Below are 20,921 nucleotides of genomic sequence, written 5' to 3'. Positions count from 1 at the left end.
CTTCCCTGTCTATGACATGCTTTAAACTATATTTGCAAATAGTCTTTCTCAGTTCCCTGCCAGAGGACTGAACTCTTTGTGACTTAAGCATTTGCCAAAGGCAAGTTCATCCAGGTTTGGCATGGTTCTCAAGGTTCTTTTCAAGAACTGACCGCTTTCACCCTTTGCCTGGGCTGGCCCTCTTACCTCACTGCTGTCGGTACAACCCACAATGGTGCAGGCCCTCAGCTGGTACGAATACTCCCGAGAAGCCTGAATCCCATCAGAATCCACGAAGCTCATTTTGAGACCCCTAAAATGCTCAATCCCATCTCGGAGAATGATGTAGTGTAAAATAAGACCTAAGTCGGGAGGGAAAAAAAAGAGAGATTTTAAAAGGGCATTTGCCAAATGACAATCAATCAATGGTATTTGCTGAGTGCTTACACTGTGCAGAACACTGTACTAAGCAGAACACTGTACTAAGCACTTGGGAGAATACAACAGAGATGGCCAGCAGAAGACATTCACTAGGTTTTAAGATTTACTGAATTTAAAGATTCCCTTTGCAAAGTAATGGTCTGCTGTCACTATTTTACATTTATTAGATGTGCTGTATATAGATTTGTGCCACAAATTACTAGTTAGTAAGAAAACTTTGTATTCTATCCATCACAGAGAAGTAGCGTGGCCTAGTGGAATAAGCGTAGACCTGGAAGTCAGAGAACCTGGGTTCTAACCCCAGCTCCATCAAATAATAAGAACAGTAATAATAGTGGCATTTGTATGAGGTACTTGTTTACTGTGTGACCTTGGAAAAGTCACTTAACTTCTCTGTGCCTATTTTCTTATCTGTAAAATGTAGTTAAAATCCTACTATCTCCTATTTAGACTGTGAGCCCCATGTAGACAGGGACTACCTATGTCCAACCTTACTTATCTTTTATCTACCCCAGTGCTTGGCACGCAGTAAGGGCTTAAAAAATATCAGCATTATTATTACCACATGGAAATAAACTATCGCAAGAGGATTAATTACCTTTTGAAGAAATCAAGAATGCTTTCTTATAGGTTTGTAGGATCTGCTCAGTAGCCAAGACAAGACAACAATCTGCGTAGGTGAAAACAATAACTATACCGTTTGGCTGTTCAGGTTCAACCCAGTTTAAAATTATGACATCCTCTTGATTATCCATTGTGGTCCATGTAGGAGGCTGCATGCCTTGAGGCACATCTTGCTTTGTGTCAGCTCTGCTGGATTCACTGAGGACTCTTCCAAAGCTATTCCATGAAGCAATTCTATACTCATACACAACATAGGGCTCTAGGTTCAAATCTAGGAGAACAAAAATTCCCTATTTTTACTAAAATATGCCAAAAGGCAAAGATGACATAATGGCTGAAAAATATCTATCAGTCATTCATTTAAAAAGTAAACAAAATAAAAAAATAGTATCAAGGATTCATTTCCTTTCAGAAACTGCAAATTCAACAGAAATAACTATAATGTCTACCACTTAGTTCAATCAGTAATGCTCTTTATTCCTTCTTCCATGTGTAGAGTTTTACTGTGCCTTCTAGTTGCAGTAGGACAGTAGACTGGAACAAAAATTGGCTGAAAATAAATCTGTTTTTTGCCAATAAATACAAATTCAATTAACTTTACACCAACACTTGAATTCCCTTGCTTGGAGTAGGGGAGCATTAAGAGGGACCTGATGAGACCTGAAGTAATCACCAGGATTTTAAAAGACAGTTTCTGTAGATATCCCATTTCTTGTTACCTGTGAATGAAAACCTGTTTGCGTCCCCAGAAAAAACCGTCTCTTCAACTGTTGAACATCTGTCTTTGTTCATTTCATTCTCTTCAGTGTAATAAGAACTATTAACCCAAGTACATACATGGGTGGTAGAATTGAAATTACACTGCCCGCAATATGCTGTGGCTTTCACAGACGAAGGACAAAGGATACTAGATCTGCACTGTTTGGTTTCCTAAGAAAAACAAAGGAGGAAAATATACCAAAGTCAATATACCAATTTTTTTTAATTGAGCACTTACTGTGAGGAGAGCACTGTTCTACACTTGAGGAAGCAGAATAAAAATGATGGTAAACATGATCCTTGCCTTTTAGGAGTTTACAATGTTTGAATTCCTTAATAATCTCAAGGAAAACTATAATATATTTTAAGTAAAATATCCTTTGGGCAACTTGAGTGAAATAAAAATGAATATGCTTCTGAGGATTGTGTTCTTACAAGGGATGTTAATGAGGCTGGAACCTATGGAATTGATAGAGTAAAATATGTGCATGTGCTATCGCTATAATAAAAATTCCAGTTTCCTAACCCTTATGTCCTAGAGAATTTTGGGTGTTTTAGTGAAGAATATAAGCAATAGAGACTATCAGGAAAATTACTTGCTATCAAGTCACGAATGCTATGGCATTTGTGAAGTCACTGTTGACAACACTATACAGCAGAGGTGACCAAACTGGGGCTGTTCTTCACTTGCTGTATGGCTTATGGTGAATACCCATTCCAATATGAAAATTGTTTTGCTACCATGTTGGGAGGCTGCCATGTGCCTCTGTTCTAACCCACCTGGTGGTGGTGTCCCTGCCCATGAAGGTCATGCCAGGGTGGTATGTGGCACTAAGCCTCAGCCTCACTACTGCCTCTTGCTCACTGCATGCCTCCTCTGCCTTCACAAGAAACTCCTCCACTGCACTGCCCACTGCCACTTCCCAGGACACCAAATCACTGTTCCACTCAAAGAAATGTTCTTTGACTGGGGGCTCTCGGCCACGATACTGCTCTTGTGGTGGTTTTTCAGGAATGAGACTCTGACCACAACACTGGGAGTCAGGAGCATTGGGTTCTAATTCCATCTCCACCCCTTGCCTGCTGTGTGACTTTGAGCAAATTGATAAACTTCACTGGGCCTCAATTCTCATCTCAATCAATGGTATTTATTGAGCACTTACTGTGGTTCTTCCTGTGTACTGGGGAAGCCACTGGGCCTCTAGGAAAGAGCATGGGCTTTTGAGTCAGAGGCCCTCGGTTCTAATGAAGTAGCGTGGCTTAGTGGAAAGAGCACGGGTTTGGGGGTCAGAGGACATGGGTTCTAATTCTGGCTCTGCCACTTGTCTGCTGTGTGACCTTGGGCAAACCACTTAACTTCTCTGTGCCTCAGTTACCTCATCTGTAAAATGGGGATTAAGACTGTGAACCCCACATGGGACAACCTGATAACCCTATATTTACCCCAGTGCTTTGAACACAGTAAGCACTTAACAAATACCATAATTATTATCATATTGTATCCACCTCAGCGCTTTGCTCAGTGCTTAACACACAGTAAACACTTAAATAGTACAATTAACTCAAAAGAAAAAGAACTTATGCCATCCAGCAGTTCAACCCATACTGTTCTAAGTTGAAAATTTCAATGCCTTATGCATAAAAATAATAATTATTATTGTGGCATATGTTAAGAACCTACTACGTGCCAAACACCTTAATACGCAGGGGTAGATACATGGCAATCAGGTCCCACATGGGGTTCAGAGAGTAAGTGGGAAGGAGAAGAGGTATTGAATCTCCCTTTTGCAGAAGAGGGAACTGAGATGCAGAGGAGTGAAGAGACTTGCCTAAGGTCACTCAGTGGGTAAGTAGTGGAGTTGGAATTAGAACTCAGGTCCTTTGACTCCTAGACCCATGCTCTTACAGAAGCTACCACACCTTGCCTTAAAAGCAATATGGCCTCCACTCTCTTCAGGCACATATGTAGAATAATACAGAAAAATACATAGAGCATTTGAGAACTTATAAGAGGTAGCTTTAAAAGCTGGAAACTTAACTTGAATCTCCAGAGATGAAAATGCACTCAATAGAGATAGCACAAGTAATTAATCACTACCCATGAACCTGTACAGTTAGTGCACTTAATACCATATCTTCTACTGTCAATTAGGACTTGGATTTTTAGAATGAAAAATATTTTCTTCTAGTCAAAATAAAAATCCAAAGTAATAAGTTCTTAAAGTACAGCCGTCTTTTCTCTACAATTCTTTTGTCGAGTCAGAATGTATTTTATCATTTCACAACAGTCCTGCCCCCTTTCCTCAAAGGCTTGCCAAAGCTATGTTATTTGATCACAGTGTCTGACCCAAGCCCTGACTGCATGCACACATCAATGTCTTGCCTTTGCTTACCTTAGCTGAACTCTCACTAAGGAAACATCAACCCTCTAATGACAAGACCCTTTTCTGAGCTGACATCAGTAGGGGAGCACACTCCTTATTGGTGTTTAAAGTGGGAATGTTACACCAGTAAAAGAGTAGTCACACTACACATAGCAGTGTTGTAGTAAACGTACTACTACTAAAAATAATAATAGTTGTGATATTTGTTAAGTGCTTCCCATCTTTCAAGCTCTGTAGTAAGTTTTAGGGTAGATACAAGATTGGCAGGTCCCACATGGGACTCACAGAATAAGTAAGAGTCAGAATGGGTATTGAGTTGCCATTTTGCAGATGAGGGAACTGAGTCACAGAGAAGTGACTTGTCCAAGGTCACACAGCAATTAAATAGTGGAATCAGCATTATTATTAATGAATTTTTTAAGCACTTACTATGTGCCAAGCACTGTTCTAAGCACTGGGGCACTTACAAGGTAATCAGGTTGTCCCAAGTGGGGCTCACAGTCTTAATCCCCACTTTACAGATGAGGTAACTGAGGCCCAGAGAAGTTAAGTAGTTTGCCCAAGGTCATACAGCAGACAAATGGGATTAGAACTGGGATTAGAACCCACATCCTCTGGGTGGGATTAGAACTGGGATTAGAGCTGGGATTAGAACCCACATCCTCTGACTCCCAAGGCCATGCTCTTTCCACTAAGTCACGCTGCTTCATTAGAATCCAGGGCCTCTGACTCACAGGCCCATGTTCTTTCCCAGAGGCCCGTTGGCTTCCCCAATACCCAGGCAGAACCACTGCTATCTAAAATATACATAAAGAACTCATTCTTTGCCTTGTGGAAGGTCAAATTCCCCTTTGAAAGCTGCTTATCTAATTTTATTCACTGCTAGTGGTGTCTTCTTCACATTCTTCAGGTCAGTTGGGTAACAAGTGATTATTAACACCCTACTATCTAGAAAACAATAAATCCAGACACCCAAATCCTATGTGGTAGCCCACAGGGAACATGGTAAATTCATTTGCAAAATAATAATAATAATAATAATAATAATAATTATAACAATAATGAGAAGAATTGGCATCTGCTGAATACTTACTCTGTGCCAAATACTGAGGTAGACCCAAGATAATCAAGTCCTATGGGACTCACAGTCTAAATAGGAGGGAGAACAGGTTTGCGGATGAGGGAACTGAGGCCCAGAGAAGGTAAGTGACTTGCCCAGGGTCATACAGCAAGTAGGTGGCAGGGCCAGGATTAGAATCCATGCCCTCTGACTCCCACTGCTTTTTCCACTAGGTCATGCTGCTTTCCGCAAAACCTATCTGAGGTTCTATGACCACGTCAAGTCTTTTTAGTCAAGTCCTAATCATCAGTGATTAGAAAGCCAGTACGTTTCAGGGGCACAGAGCTAGGTTTTGTTTGATCCTAACATGAAACAGGAATATGTACGGCATCAGAGAATATAAAAATAAATGGTTAGACAAATAGCCCCATTCATGTTTTCTCTTGGAGGGAGTTCAGTAGGATGTTAACTAGCCCTGCTCTGTCCCAGAGAATGCAATATACATGAATTTACAGGATCTACAGTGTCCACACCCTCCACTGAGGGCTAAAGGTAGAACAGGGAAAAGACGCTTGCCCAGAGCAGATCTAGATCAACTCAGCCTCAGTTCTCCTTCACTAGCCCCACAAGGAATTTACTGGCAAGCTTACAACTGCACTGGGTTATCTGTGCTTGGCCCCTTGGTCTATGGCCTTTTAGCCACGGAAGTGATCTGAAAGTGTCGGGCAAAGCTTCACAAGCAGCAGCAGCAAATCATTATTAATTCCTTTAGAATTCATTGCAATAACATCAATCATGGGGAACTCATTTGGTATTAATATGGATGTAATGTGAAAATGAATAATGCACACAGGAGTTTTTATATTCCTGTTTTTAAAAAATAGTTATGAACAACAAATTTCTCTTTCCATTGTCAAATCAGAGCTTCCAAGAGGTTTCCTAACAATTACCTCCATCATCATTCCAGCTAAAATCTTGTCAGAGCAAACATATTTCAAAGGATTATATCCAACTCCATTACAGCATTCCTCGCTCTTTGGAATAAGTTCAGATTCGCAGCATTTTACTGGCACTGGGTCATTCTTCTTAACATGTGCTTTCGACTTGCCACTGGAAGCTGAGCAGCATATGGTATTTGATATATTCACATAATCCTGCCCACAACAGAACATCCCTGCAACAATAAAGCAGTATATATGTAGATGAAATGGAAAGATAGAAAAAAACTGTGACCACTATAAAGTTCAGCACAAAAACATGGAACCTCGGCAATTGCAGAAATTGTACAAGGATTTCCAGAGTAGCATTCATCCCAAATGTGATCCTAATGAACTGTGAGTTCTTATTTCCATATGGACTCAAAAACAATTAGGGATGTTTGCTGGAAACTTTGTCTATCCAAATATGCTTGATGCTCCATAAATAATATGTCTGAATCTCTCTCTGAAATCCACCTATATAGAATGTCACAATCCTAAATAGCTTATTCAGGAATACATTATGGGATGTGAGGATTAACTTGGCAATGGAAATCATATAATCTCTGAATCATAGATCTAATACTCAAGGTAGATTTCAATTGATGATTGATCAGATAAGAGAATAAAACTGGCCTTAAGAATACACTTTAAAAGAGTTGTTTTCCACATGAGAAGCAGAGTGGCCTAGTGTTACAGCACGGTCCTGGGAGTCAGAAGGACCTGGGTTCTAATCCCAGTTCGCCACTCGTCTGTTGTCTGACCTTGGGAAAGTCATTTAACTTCTCTGTACCTAACTAACCTCACCTGAAAATGGGGATTAAGACTGTGGGCCCAATGTAGGACAGGGAATGTGTCCAACATGATTATCTTGTACCTATCCCAGCACTTACATCAGTGCCTGGCATATAGTACGCATTTCACAAATGCCATTAAAAAAATCCACCAAAAGAAGACTGTCCTGGTGCTTTCCAAATAGAAATTATTTAGCCTCTAGATTTCTACTCTCAATTTCAATTTGGTTCAAGACATTTGAAAGTGAAAAGCCCCCAAAATATTATTTTGTGTTATCTCTTTTATTATGAATAATAACAATAATGATGATAGTATAACAATATTATTTGTTAAGCACTTCCTTTGTGCCAGTATTATTCTAAGCGCTGGTATAGGTACAAGATAACCAGACCAGACACCGTTTCTGTCCTACATGGAGATCACAGCCTAAGAGAGTTTAAAAAAATCTATATCTCCCTTTTTTGTATCCCTTTTCACTTCTCTCCATCTTCTGGGGGTTTGAGGGATGATGCTACTGAGGATGCAATTTTATCCATGTCAGTGAATTTATGAGATAAAACTCAGTTGAGACTGGCAAGCCTTTCCATATTGGGCCCCTATAAAAATTGCATTCTGCAATATCACTCTTGCTACCCCAAGTGTCTGGTACATTCTTCATATTTCCCTTAGCATCCTGATCTTGAATGTCACTTTTAAATGTTGCACCTCAATAAGATCTGTCTTCTGATGGTGTCTCCTAACTTATCTATAGTTATGCCACATTATCTGAGGTTTTGCTCCACTGAGACTTTCGAATGTTTCTTCTGTTCTCCTTGCTTGTGGTTTCTCCACTTCAGTTCACTAAACTATAAGCTTTTTAGGTATCCTGCTACCAGTGAAGATGTGCTGCATCAAACACTGCTTTCAAACTGGTCTTCTGACTGAACTGCAAGATGGCATTGTTTTTGCTGCCACCTTGTTACTTGATACTGAGTGTGATCCAAAGGTGGCTGTGATAAGTCTTGCTCTCCCAGGTATTTGGCTAGATGTGCTTCAAAATAGTCTTGTTAAAACTGTTGCCTTGAAAAAGGAATAGGTTTTTTTTTTTTATTTTATGCTCTGACCTGATATTCTGAACTGTTCAATGTTCACAAAAGTTGTCTCAAACCATACCCAGCAGGAGAACCTGAATTTTGGCTGTGAAGAAAATGATACATTACCAAGACAATAAAAGGAAACAAACAATCTCAAGGTTCTCTCATTTCTCTATTCTACACATCGGGACTTCACATACAACCTTGGATTCCCTTACCATCATCCCCAGCAAACTGCCTTTATAACAATACGTTGCTATTTTCCACAGCAATCAGAATGTGAAAGCTGGGTTTCAGAGAGTGGAATACATCTCATTTCCTAAATTACACTGTGGTTTCACCAGATTTTAAGTCAAAAGTCAAAATGCAGACACTGACCTAATTTGAAACACATAACCAAGCATTTGACTGCTCTGAGGGATTTTTGACAGGCCAACTAAAATTTCGATAATGAACTGTTTTTACACAGGGGAAAAAAAAGGATGCTTTCTTCCACCGAGAGCCTCATCTTTGTTTAACTGAATTAAATTTTTCAACCAAGATTTCACTCACATAACAAGAAGTGACTCCCTTTCTAGTTCCTTTGGTAAACCATTACTTCTTTAATTATTATCAACCTTGTTCCAGTGTGATAAATTGCTAATTACTTAATACCCTAATCAGCGTTCATTCTTTGCACAGATAAACTGTGACAGTGCCATTAATTTAAATAGTAATTTCACTTAATGGCCAGAACGGCACACCAGATTTTTATGCAGCATTTTCTGAAGACTGCATCCATCACTGCAATATTCTGACATAAAGATGTCTGACGTTCACTAACTCACTTAGGGAGAGCAGATGTTGCAGAGCAGAGTTTGGTAGTAATTCCCATAGTGCATCACTTCAGCATGAATGAGCTGCAAATGCAGAGACAGACAATATTTCGAACTGGCATTGCAATAGCTTTTGACCCCTACCTAATTTATCACACGTAGCACTTGACTTTTGAACTTCGACACCAACAATGCACAATTTTAAATATGCCCCAAGAAAAACAAAATAGGCCAAGTATTATTGATGGATCGATCCATTCTTCCAAAGCTTGTCATTAAATCTGCGCAAAGATAGGGACTACCTCTGAACAAGATGCAGATTTTAGGAAACCAGTAAAAGAGTTATCAGACTCCTAAATGCTGGTTTTCAAATCAAATAAAAAGCAAGTACTGAAGGCCTCTGAGAAGCTTTCGTACATTGTACACCAATGAGAAAATGAACAAGTTAGAAGAAAGATTCCCTTTTCGCAAGAGGGCTTTTATCTTGACAATTATTGAATGTTCAGCCCTGCACCTGAGATAATAAAATCACAGTGATGATGAATTACTAATTTAATACATCTGTGAAACTGACTGTTACGAAAAAAGGGAAAAGGAATATGAAAGTTGATGGTTCCATGTCAAGAAGGTAAATAATAATAATAAATAATTTTGGTATTTGTTAAGCGCTTACTATGTGCCAAGGACTGTTCTAAGCACTGGGGGATATACAAGGTAATCAGGTTGTCCCACGTGGGGTTCATAGTTTTAATCCCCCTTTTCCAGATGAGGTAACTGAGGCACAGAGAAGTTAAGTGACTTGCCCAAAGTCACACAGCTGATAAGTGGCGGAGCCGGGATTAGAACCCATCACCTCTGGCTCCCAAGCCCATGCTCTTTCCACTGAGCCACGCTGCTTCACTAAGACCCACAACCAGGGAACACATAGGCTACTCTGGAAACTATGGTCTTGGATATTGGGACTCCGGGCTAGAGTTTAGAAATCAAGCAAATATGAAGGACTCAGCTCCTGGGATCAAGGAGTCAATTGCTAGAGCCAAACTAGTGAAGGACATCAAGATCTCAAGGCAGACACAGATCTTCCCCGCCCCCTACCTATAGAATGAAACAAATTCATGACCATGGCTAGCCACACATACATTTCAAAGGGTCAGAAGTAGGATGCCAATGCCAAAATTTTCCAAGTACACCTTTGTTTAAAACACCAGTCTGTCACTACACTTCAGAAAAAAAAAATGATTGCAGCACTGGACAAAAAAAAAAAAAATCTTTCAATTGGATATGTCTGATGGATTCCCCGTTTGCCCCAGGACCGCTCTGATTTTGGTATACCTTGGATCTTTGTTCAGCAATATAGGAACTGTTTTCCTGCAAAAGTAACTGGATACCGTGAGAGGCCAAATGCAGCACAATGTGCAAACACAGCCCAATTTGCTGCGCAGGCAGCAAGGTTGGGAATCACAGCAGAAATCACCACCCAACACTTTCGGAATGTAAGCTTCTGCCTGGTTTTACAATGGTGGACAGAAAAATACGTCCTCTCAGCCAACTTCTGAATGACATCACATATCGTTTTCACTCCTTAATATCAAGGGATGTCAACACACCCAACTGAAGATTAGCAGTACAAACTAGACCCTATCAGCCTCACTTAAAAAGGAAAAAAGGCTTAAAAATAAATTCAAGAAAATGGTTAAGGATACATATGCATTGAAATGGAGAATGAGTCTTTCATCCCACGATACCTGTATTACACTCCTATGCAACTCATCTGCCCAGAGAGAGCACTAAAAGCATAAACGCTACCCCAGCACTTCTGTTCCAACAGCATCTGTTAATTCACTCCATTTATAAAATACATATTGACAAAGACAACTGAACTGGGACCAGGGAGATTTGATTTGGTGTGAGAAAGTCAATTCAATGTGATTTTGTTAAAGGGCTCCTGCAGGCAAATAAAAGAGTTTAAGTAATAAAGTACATAAAGAGATGTTTTACGAGCCAGCCAGGTCTCATGGCAGCCGCACAATGCAGTGCAGGGAGAAAGGGCGAGATTTTGGAATTCATGTTTCAATGCACATGTGACTGTGAGTTATGAAATAACAGGGTCTCAGTGAGATTTGGGGAGCAGTGCAAATCAAAACGTAATTCAGCATGAACCCGCTGATTGACTAACAGTTCTTCAAGACAGAATGAGGGATGAGGAAGGGAAGAGGTTTCATTGTCTCAGCTAGCTTTTCCCCTACCACTATGTCAGTCACAGGCTCAAATTTTGGATTTGTGGAGCACTAGAGCTAACCTAGTTCACTTGTAGTTGAGGGAGCTGTTTTGCTGAGGAAATCATTAACTAGAAAGGAACATTTTCAACTGCTTCTAATACAGAAGTTTCTCCTGAGGGTGTTTGGTTTTTTGTTTTTTTTTTAAATTTCAATTCCTGCTCCTACTGCTGCACCACAGTGACAGTGCTTCTAACCAAAGTCAATCATTTGACCTAAATGTTCGCATCTTACTATTTTGAGAAGCAGCACAACCTAGTTGAAATAGCAGGGTCCTTGGAGTCAGAGGACCTGGGTTCTAATCCTGACTCCACCACATACTTGCTGTGTGACTTTGAGCCAGTCATTTAACTTCTCTGTGTCTCAGTTCACTCATCTGCAAATGGGGATTCAATACCTGTTCTCCCTCTTACTTAGGCTTCTCTTGTTTCTACTCCAGAGCTTAGTAGAGTAATTGACACACAGTAAGCACTTAAATGCCATAATTATGATTTATGTACATGGTGGATAATAAAATGCAGAGGGAAACATTTTGGGCCAATTAATACAGTATAAACATGAGATCTCTCTAGCTGTTTAATAGCTCTGGAGTAGCATCTATAAGCAATGTTGCTCTCAGCTTCAGAATGCTTGCCCTGATCCTAAACTTTGTTGAGCTGCCTGGGAAATCCTAGATGCAGTCAGGGTCAGCATAAGCATTCCTGAGCTGACTACTGCACAAAATATCCCCTCTTTCCTCCTTTGGCCAGGTTTGGGGGTCAGAGCAGGGGGGCAGTGGTGTTTTTATAGTGAGCTGCAGAAATGATAAAGATGCCTACCAAGCTTACAAAAATCCCAGGCAGAAATCATTAGATTATAGGATTCTTGAAAGCAAGGATCGAGTCTTCCAACTCTAGTTTTCTGCTGTCCCAAATACTTAGAACAGTGTTCTGTACACAGTAATCACTCAATAAATACTACTGAGTGATCGACTGATCTGTGCCTGACTCAGCCTACGGCCAGAATATCTCTTCATGTGCCCCAGCACTAGCACATCTGATCTATCAACATCCCAGCCCAGCCAGAATTTAAAGCTCTTGGATGGGAAAGAGAAGAAGGACTGAGTACTTGGAATCTCTAAGCATTGCCTAACTCCTTGCCATCAACCTCCCAGCCCTCTGGTTTATTCATCCCCACCATGCCTCCCCTCCCCCCTACTCCATATCTGCCTCACTGTCTCTCCAGTTTGGGAACCTGGGGCATTCCTCAACATCTAACCACCCTTTAAACTTGACTCTCTCCTTTATCCCCTCTTCCATCCCTCTATACTTTTCTTTCAAACTTATCTTTCTCTCCTGCAGTGCTCAGTGAAGTAGTTGGGTTGGTGACAATTTTGGGAGATCATGGTGAAGGTGAAGGGGTTGGGTTGGGTTGGGTTTCCCCACCACCCATATATTCTTTCTAATCCCAACCCATGTCCAGAGAACCAGACTCTTGCCTGTTATGGATGGGGTTGGGTTGGATGGTGGGGGGATGGCAAAAGGGGAAGGGGATCCCCACTCCTCTGAGCCAGGGAATGAAGAAGAAGCTTGGCCTTGTGGATAGTACAGGCCTGGAAGTCAGAAGGACCTAGGTTCTATGGCTCTGCCACTTGTCAGCTGTGTGACCTTGGGCAAGTCACGTCACTTCTCTGTGCCTCAGTTCCTTTATCTATAAAATGGGGATTGAAACTGTGAGCCCCACGGGGGAAAGGGACTGTGTCCAACCCAATTTGCTTGGATCCACCCCAGTGCTTAGTACAGTGCCTGGCACATAGTAAGCACGTAACAAATGCCATTATTATTATTGTTATTAATAATAAACTCTACCATCAATAACCATGTGATTTGTCCAGGTTTTAACTTTGTGATTCAGTTTTTTCATAGGTTAAAAGACCACGAAACAGTGTGAGCGAAGTGAATACTGAGTGGCGATCCTTACATGGGATCTTTAAATGGAATGGAATTTGAGGGATGGTCCTTAACTTGAAGAGGGACTCAGTTCTCCCTAAAATAGAGAAGTAATAATAATTGTGGTATTTGTTAAACACTCACTATGTGTCAGGCACTGTTCTAAGCACTGGGGTAGATACAAGATAATCAGGCTGAACATAGTCCCTGTCCCACAAAGGACTCACAGACTTAATCCCCATTTTACACATGAAGTAACAGGCACAGAGAAGTTAAATAACTTGCCCAAGGTCACACAGCAGACAACTGGCAGAGCTGGGATCAGAACCCAGGTCCTTCTAACTCCCAGGGCCATGCTCTATCCACTAGGCAATGCTGCTTTTCTAAGGAGAACTTTGATTTGTCAAATTTTATATACAAGTTATTCTTCATATCTGTTTAAAGCTACAGAATCCTAAGTTCATAGGGATATCTTACCTGGAAGACGACTGTAAATCATCCCCTCTTCTGCTCCGCCACAGCAAACTAAATCTTGGCTCACGATCTTTCTCCCACAGCACTGCTTTTCAAAGCCATCATGAAGTAACCCAGCACAGCAGATCTGATCTCCTGAGGAAGAGTAGGGCTTCTTTCTACAGCAGGAGTCACCAATGCCAACCGAAATTCTGGGCTCGTCATTATTTGAACAGCAGACCTCACCTGCCAATTTAGGACAGTAGTGGTGATTGTAAGTTTCAAACTGCCAGTGATTATAATGTCACCTATGAGGTGATATATAACTAAGATTACTCGCTGCACTCTTTCAGATCCCTATTCTTGGATGGGATTGCAACTTTTTTATAGCACATGCACAAAAACACACACACACAAGCAGTAACAAAAACCCTCACTTTTTTTTCCCCAAGGCATTAGAAAATTAAACTGTAACTTGACAACTGTTTTTCATGCTACACAGCACTCTTGTTCATAAACCCTATATTTAAGAGGTAATGTCAAAAGTAGAGAAATCAGGGCCCAGTGGAAGGAGCATGGGTTTAGGAGTAGGGGCCCATGGTTCTAATCCTGCCTCCACCACTTGCCTGTTGAGTGACCTTGGGCAAGTCACTTAACTTTTCTCTGCCTCAGTTTCCTCATGGTAAAATGAGGAGTAAATATCCATTCTCCCACTCCCTAAGGCTGTGAGTGGTGGGACAAGGGCTTTGTATGATCTGATAGTATTTTATCCTCACCAGCACTTAAAGTACTTGGCACATAGGAAGCATGTAAATATCACAGTTACAGAATAAGTGTGACTATCATCTGCTTTTCATTGTATCATGGCTCTCTGAAATTTCAAGTAATTGCATAATTCAGAGAGACATACACAGTGGTGGTAATAATAGTAATGGTGGTGTTACCGGTCTAAGGCTGAATATACAGACGTGACAACCACCCTATTCCCCATTAGTGTATGGACTGCAGGCACTGCCTTTCACGTAAATGAAGACGACTCAGCTAATACTGATTATTTTGTTCTTGGTTTGGTTGTCAGACTGATTGGGTCCTTTCATTCCTCCTGCCAGGTAAATTTTCAAGATTTCAGGCTTAGAACTGGAATACTGTTATGTATTTATGTACTTTTGGAAGCAAGATAATTCAGTCTTCCTAATTTGTAATCTTCCTGCCTTTGGCATAATATTGGCAATGAACTGGCCATCAAGCTGGCCAAACAAAGACTGGGAAACATGCATGCTTAGAGAACACTCTGTATAAATACCCTTATCCAAGCAACCCAACAATAAACAAAAAGGCATGCCAACATATTTAGCATATAAAAATACATGTCAGTTTAGCTAGTTTTACCAGAGTTGCCCCAACCTATGAGAATCCAATTTAGTTCCTGAAGAAAAACCTCATAGATGCAGAATGTAGGCTATGTCAATGAAAAATGAAACTGATTTTTTTTTTTGGTAAAAGGACTATTAGACATAAGATACAAAGGATCATTCACCTTCTCATTAACCTCTCAAAATGGGATCCATTCCAAGCTCTGCTTGAAAATGTTTTCTCTCTGAAAGCTACCATGCAGCCTTACCAGTTAATTGTTATCCTTATCAAAGAGTGACCCACATTAACATTTAGCTTGGGGTTATTAGCATATTTATAAAAAAGGAAAAAAGTGACCAGCATCGTTCATGCACTGCCCTTTGGGATAAAGAGGGAGAAACAAGGGAAAGCAATAAATATTACTTGAAAACAGTTTATGATCCATCTATAAAAATTACAATATCCACCTCCTTTCTCTGATGTAGGTTAGTAAACTTTTTTACTGTTGTTGTGGCTGTTCAAATTTTCATGCAATTTGAAGTCCTTTTCAATGGTTTGGGGTCACCATGGTTTCTTCCCTAATGTAAACAATGTTAAACTAGTTATCATAGACCACTGGATGAGGATAGAGGTCACAGAATAAAATTTCCCCCTTTCAGTACATTGAGATTAATGAGCCCAGCAAAATGCTTTCTCTGGTGTTCCCATGTGAAAGCATTTTTCTGATGACATCATGGAACACATTTGAATATTGTGATATATGAATTACTTTGTAAGGTATTGGAACTCAGGAGGTACTGATGAGCTTGGCAGAAATTCAAGCACTTCTGGGTAAAGGGAATAGGCACCAACCCATGGGTAATGCAAGCTTTTTAGCTCCTGACTTGAAAATTACTTGCAACCAGGCTTATATAACTACCTAACACCAGCTCTTCGGAGAGGCTTCAGGATCTCTTGAAAAGTTGCTTTTCTTTTTCAGTATGCAAAATTAAGAAAAAGTGAGAAGTCTCAAGGCCCAGTGGATAGAGCACAGGCCTGGGAGTCAGAAGGACCTGGGTTCTAGTTCCGGCTCTGTCGTTTGTCTGCTGGGTGACCTTGGGGAAGTCACTTAACTTCTCTGTGTCTCAGTTTCCTCATCTGTAAAATTGGGATTAAAACTGTGAGCCCCATGTGAAGCATGGGCAGTGTCCAACCTGATTACTTTGTAGCTACCCCAGCACTTTGAACAGTGCCTGACACTTAATACCATAAAAAAGTGATTTTTCAAACAGCTTTTTCATATAGTAGGAAAAAACCCCCACATTCCTTATTGGTGGGCAAACTGATATTCTAGTTTATGAAACTTGAAAGGTTAAAGAAACAACTCAGGCTAGGTGCTTATAGCCACTGTGGACATCTCAATGTTTAGTAATAATGAGCCCCTTGCCTGGTCTTCTGGAGAAGTGTGGCATTTTGTTAAGATTATACTGTGCACACAACTGCATGTGGTAATAGAATTTCAATAGTAGTTATTGAACACCTGCATTATACAGAACACTGTACTAAGCACTAGAGAAAATTTGATACTACCGGTAGTTGTTTTCATTTAACACCCACTTTGTGCAACACCCTGCATCCAACACTGTAAGAGAAGCTTAAGACTTGGTTTCTGGCGAATTTATTTTCTAATGTAGAGGCAATGATGCAAGACGTTAAATGGACCCAAAGCGACAAGAATATTTCCAAGAACCTAGTATGATGTGCTAGTGCAGGTAAATTAATGCTCCTCCCAAAGGACTTAATTTACCACCAGGAATTTAGCTTAGGGACTGGAAGAATTGGTCTCATTGAGCTTAGCATTAGTTTATGAAAAAGGAATCTGCTGAAAAACTCTAGTCTCACACTATGCAGACATATCCATTTAATTGTAAAGTCCAGTTTTACTGGAGGTTTATCCAATGCAAACCTGAATGGCAGAAACAAGCAGTATGCCTTGCCCTATGCTGAGGCAAAATTTATCAAATGGCCTGACTAGAGACCAAGAAAACCCAGAGTTTACTTCATCTATTTTTAAAGAGGAAGGAAAAGTACAGGGAAGCCCAATTCTCCCAGTGGGTTAGTTACTCCCAAGGGGTAATTTGGAAGCTGGTTGGAAGAGTTAAACTATTTCTGGGTATCACTGCTTAGAGAATTACTGCTTCAGGGCACTAAGTGGTTTCAAAGTGTTAATGATTGCTCCTCCACAGACATCCAACTCCCTACACCAGGACCTAACTGGCTCATTGGGATAAGATAGCTGATAGTGAGTTATTTAATACCCCAGCCGCAGAACCAGAAACAGCAGCACTTATGTAAAAGCAGATTGTAATTTAACTTAGGAAAAAATGTGTTCTGACTAAGCTTTTGTAACCAAAGACCCTGGGACCAGAGCAGTTTCTCAGTACACATTCCAAACTGGGTTGTGGAGTCTTACCATCTCTCACTGGTATTTATTTCATAGATTAGAGTTGGTAATTTGAAAGATCTACCAATCCCTCTCACCAAACCTCAATTTCGGGGTTTTAGTTAGTTCTTCCCCTAGTGGATAAATTGATAAAAATGAAAACACTACTCCACCAATTTCCTGGGATAAATGGTGGCTAACAACAGCATTGGGAAAGAAAGTATTTGCAAGGTTAACTGGATCCCTCTAGATTATACATTCATTGTGGGCAGGGAACATGTCTACCAACTCTGTTGCATTGTACTCCCCCAAGCACTGCACACAGTAAGCACTCAAATACAATTGATTGATTGACTGATTCTCTAAATGATAATGCTCAAATGTTACCACTTCAATTTAGGAATTCTCCGGGTAACAGCTCAACTTTCTACTAATTTCACTGCTCTTATTTTCCAACATTTGCCCGTTGCCTTTTCTTTCCTTCCTCTATCTGCAAGTTATTCTAATGTCTGTCAGTTTCCCCCTGTTGGATTGTAAGTAAGCTTCTTGAAGGGAGGGGCCAGGTCTACTACCTCTATTTTCCTTTCCTTTCACTTAATGCAGTCTCTGTATACAGTACAATTGATTAATTCTCAAAGCTTTGGCTTACTCGTTTGTCTTTTGAGTTGGTTTTTTGTTGTTGTTGTTTTAACAAAATACTAAAGCTCTTTATTTTAAGGCAAAGACAAGTGAACTGGATTGCAGGATGCCTAAGGTGAAAAGGAAGGGACTGATTATTGTCTTTGTTACACGGCGAGATGATGACAGAACAGAACATGCATTGGTTTGTAGAAATGATTTCTCCCCTCCTTCTAAGAGTATTGGGATGAGTTAGCCAGGTACTAAATGAGGGGCAAGGAGAGCACCTTCCATCTGCTGCCCATATTTCTCCAAACTAAGAGAGCAAGTTTAGCAATAAGGATGAAATGAAGTTGACACCCAGTGACATGGCCATTTTCTATGCTGCATTAACACAGGATGCAATTTTCACAAGCCTTGATTCCTCTTCTTCCATCATTTTGATCCCTGGGTTTTTACCATGCTCATCATCACCTCTACTAGGGAGTGGGATGGGAGAGGAAGAAAGGCAGCTTCAAGTATGTATGATTTCCTCTTCAGTCAAAATGTGGCATTGAAATGTATTCAAAATGAGTTTTCGGATTAAGTGCACCTGCATGCAGTTACTTCGCTCCATGACTGTGCATAAATGGAGACTTCCCTTTACACAGCTTTGTTTCTTTGGATTGAATCACACACACACACACACACACTCCTTTACCTGGCAAGACTTTAGTGTAGTGACCTTGGCAGCACCGATGCTGGGGTTTCACCTCCTGCATCTGGCCACCGCAACAAACTCCTGACGAATTGAGACCAGAGAAGATGTACTTGTCTTCACAGCAGATGTGTCTGGACTTCCGGGTGTAAAGGATTCCATTACAGCATTCCTAAAAGTAGTTTAAAAAATAGAAATCCATGGGGCCATATTTAGAAGTGAGGAGTGTGGCAAGGATTGTTAGTTTTGCATATTGGTCTTGTCATCCACACTCCCTCACATGAACAGTGTCATCTGTAAACCCCATAGGGCAGTTGTTAACATATAAAGCTCTATGACAAAATCATACATGTAAAAATTGTTTTCCCATAAACCCCTGTTCCGAGACCAAATAAATAAGACTGCTGCTGAAAAAAATGTTACTCTGCTACAACTGTTCCCACTAGCATGCCTAAGTTTCAATAAACAACACCTGACATAAAACAACTACTTTTTGGCCTTCAACTCTGCTGTGCCCTGATAAAATATTCCATAAATATGAATCATCTTTGAAAGGCCTGACTCTCTCCATGTAGAGAAGATTTAGATATGTAGATGAGATTCCCTCCTTAAGTAGTCTTTATTTTCCAAGATTAGACATCTGATCTGAAAAACCAATCATACATGGAAACCAAATTCCACTTCGGAGCTTGGGACTCCTTAAAAAGGTAGTGTCCTAATACATGATCCTTTATTTATGGCAGCAATCTTCAGACAATGAGATTTCAACTTATATAATTATTTCATCTATAGATCAAAGGTCACCATTTACAAAAAGGGAAAATTTACATGGAAATGAATTTTGAAGAGCTCTCTTCACTCTGGACTTTCTCCACGTACTGAAGACAAAATTATATGCTTGAATAATCAAATAATTATTTGAATGCTTACGGTTGGGCCAATAGACTAACACACTGTATACATAAGGAATGACACTATGGAAGCATTCTGAAATGTAGCCTCAGAATCCACACTCTGCGTGCTTCCATTAATTAGAATGTATACTTCCTGTGGCTAGATGAAAAATGCATTCAGCAAAACAACACAACTGTTTGAGTGGAATTTTCCCTTTTTTCTCTTCACTTTGAGCCCCCTCCAGTCTGGATCAACCACACTAACAAACCTTATCACAGCAAAGAAGAAAATGGAATCTATTTCTGCCTCTTCAAAAAGGACCCGTTTGCATAGTGCTTATTTTCTCCTTTTCAAAATAAAAGTTTCAAAAATCTGACATGACTTCTTAACTCAAAATCTATGGCTCTGTCAGCACTTGCAAAGTCAAGAGGAAAGTCAAGACAGTTTTCTGGATAATTTATGCTAAACAGTTTGATAAGGGCTCTAGATTGTGAGCCCTTTGTGGGACAGCCCTGTGTAGGACAGATGGTATCTGATCTATCTTGTATTCACCCCAGCACTCTGCATGTCGTTAAGTGCTTAAAAATTGCATTAATAATTGCTATTAGCCATTAAAGATTTACTTTCTTTACAGATCAAACACAGTACTAATATCAGTATCACTTGTTTTTACTGGGTACCCACTTTCAATAGAGTACTATAAGTGTTGGGGGGAATATGCAAATGGTGGGTTGTAAAATATTAATAATGAGAATAATAATGGCATTTGTCAAGCACTAACCATGTGCCAAGCACTGTGCTAAGTGATGGGTTACATACAAGATAATCAGATTGGAGCACAGGGTAGGAATGAATCTAATAACTTTACTGTACTCTCCCAGCTGCTTAGCTTAGTGCTCTGCCTCCAGTAGGGGTTCACTAAATACTAGCGATTGAGTAAAAGATACAGCCCACCTGCCTTCAAGAATCTTACAGTTGAATTTTCCATCAAGCCCTTTGAAAGTTTTGGGCATGACATGATCACTGGTGACCTACAAAGGACAACCTATTCTTAGAAGCAGTGTGGCCTATTGGATACAGCATGAGCCTGGGAGTCAGAAGGACCTCAGTTTTAATCCTGGCTCCACCACTTCCTTGCTGTGTGACCTTGGGCAAGTCACTTCACTTCTCTGTGCCTCGGTTTCCTCATCTGCAAAATGCAGATTAAAACTGATAGCTCCACATGTCCAACCAAATTAACTTGTATCTATCCCGATGCCTAGCACAGGGACACATAGTTAAGTCCTTAACAAATGCCACAATTATTATTATTATTTCTACCTTAAACGTTCACTTTCAGCAGGAATTTGGACCACTTCATCTCTCAGCATTTG

General features: G+C 40.3%; 1 protein-coding gene across 1 annotated transcript in view; it reads right to left on the bottom strand.

Moving 5' to 3' along the window:
- The window catches only part of USH2A (usherin), a 443,094-nt gene that overhangs the window by 96,510 nt on the left and 325,663 nt on the right, over positions 1-20,921 (bottom strand). Inside the window, exons 50-55 of the mRNA XM_038760847.1 lie at positions 18,658-18,826; positions 13,589-13,810; positions 6,198-6,421; positions 1,764-1,974; positions 1,118-1,315; positions 187-341 (exon numbers count right to left, since the gene is read on the bottom strand). Coding sequence (XP_038616775.1) covers positions 187-341; positions 1,118-1,315; positions 1,764-1,974; positions 6,198-6,421; positions 13,589-13,810; positions 18,658-18,826 — 1,179 coding nt within the window. The remainder of the gene's footprint in view (positions 1-186; positions 342-1,117; positions 1,316-1,763; positions 1,975-6,197; positions 6,422-13,588; positions 13,811-18,657; positions 18,827-20,921) is intronic.

Source organism: Tachyglossus aculeatus, chromosome 19 (assembly GCF_015852505.1).
Source record: "Tachyglossus aculeatus isolate mTacAcu1 chromosome 19, mTacAcu1.pri, whole genome shotgun sequence".
Lineage (NCBI taxonomy): Eukaryota > Metazoa > Chordata > Mammalia > Monotremata > Tachyglossidae > Tachyglossus > Tachyglossus aculeatus.
This window is presented reverse-complemented; position numbering and strand designations above follow the sequence as displayed.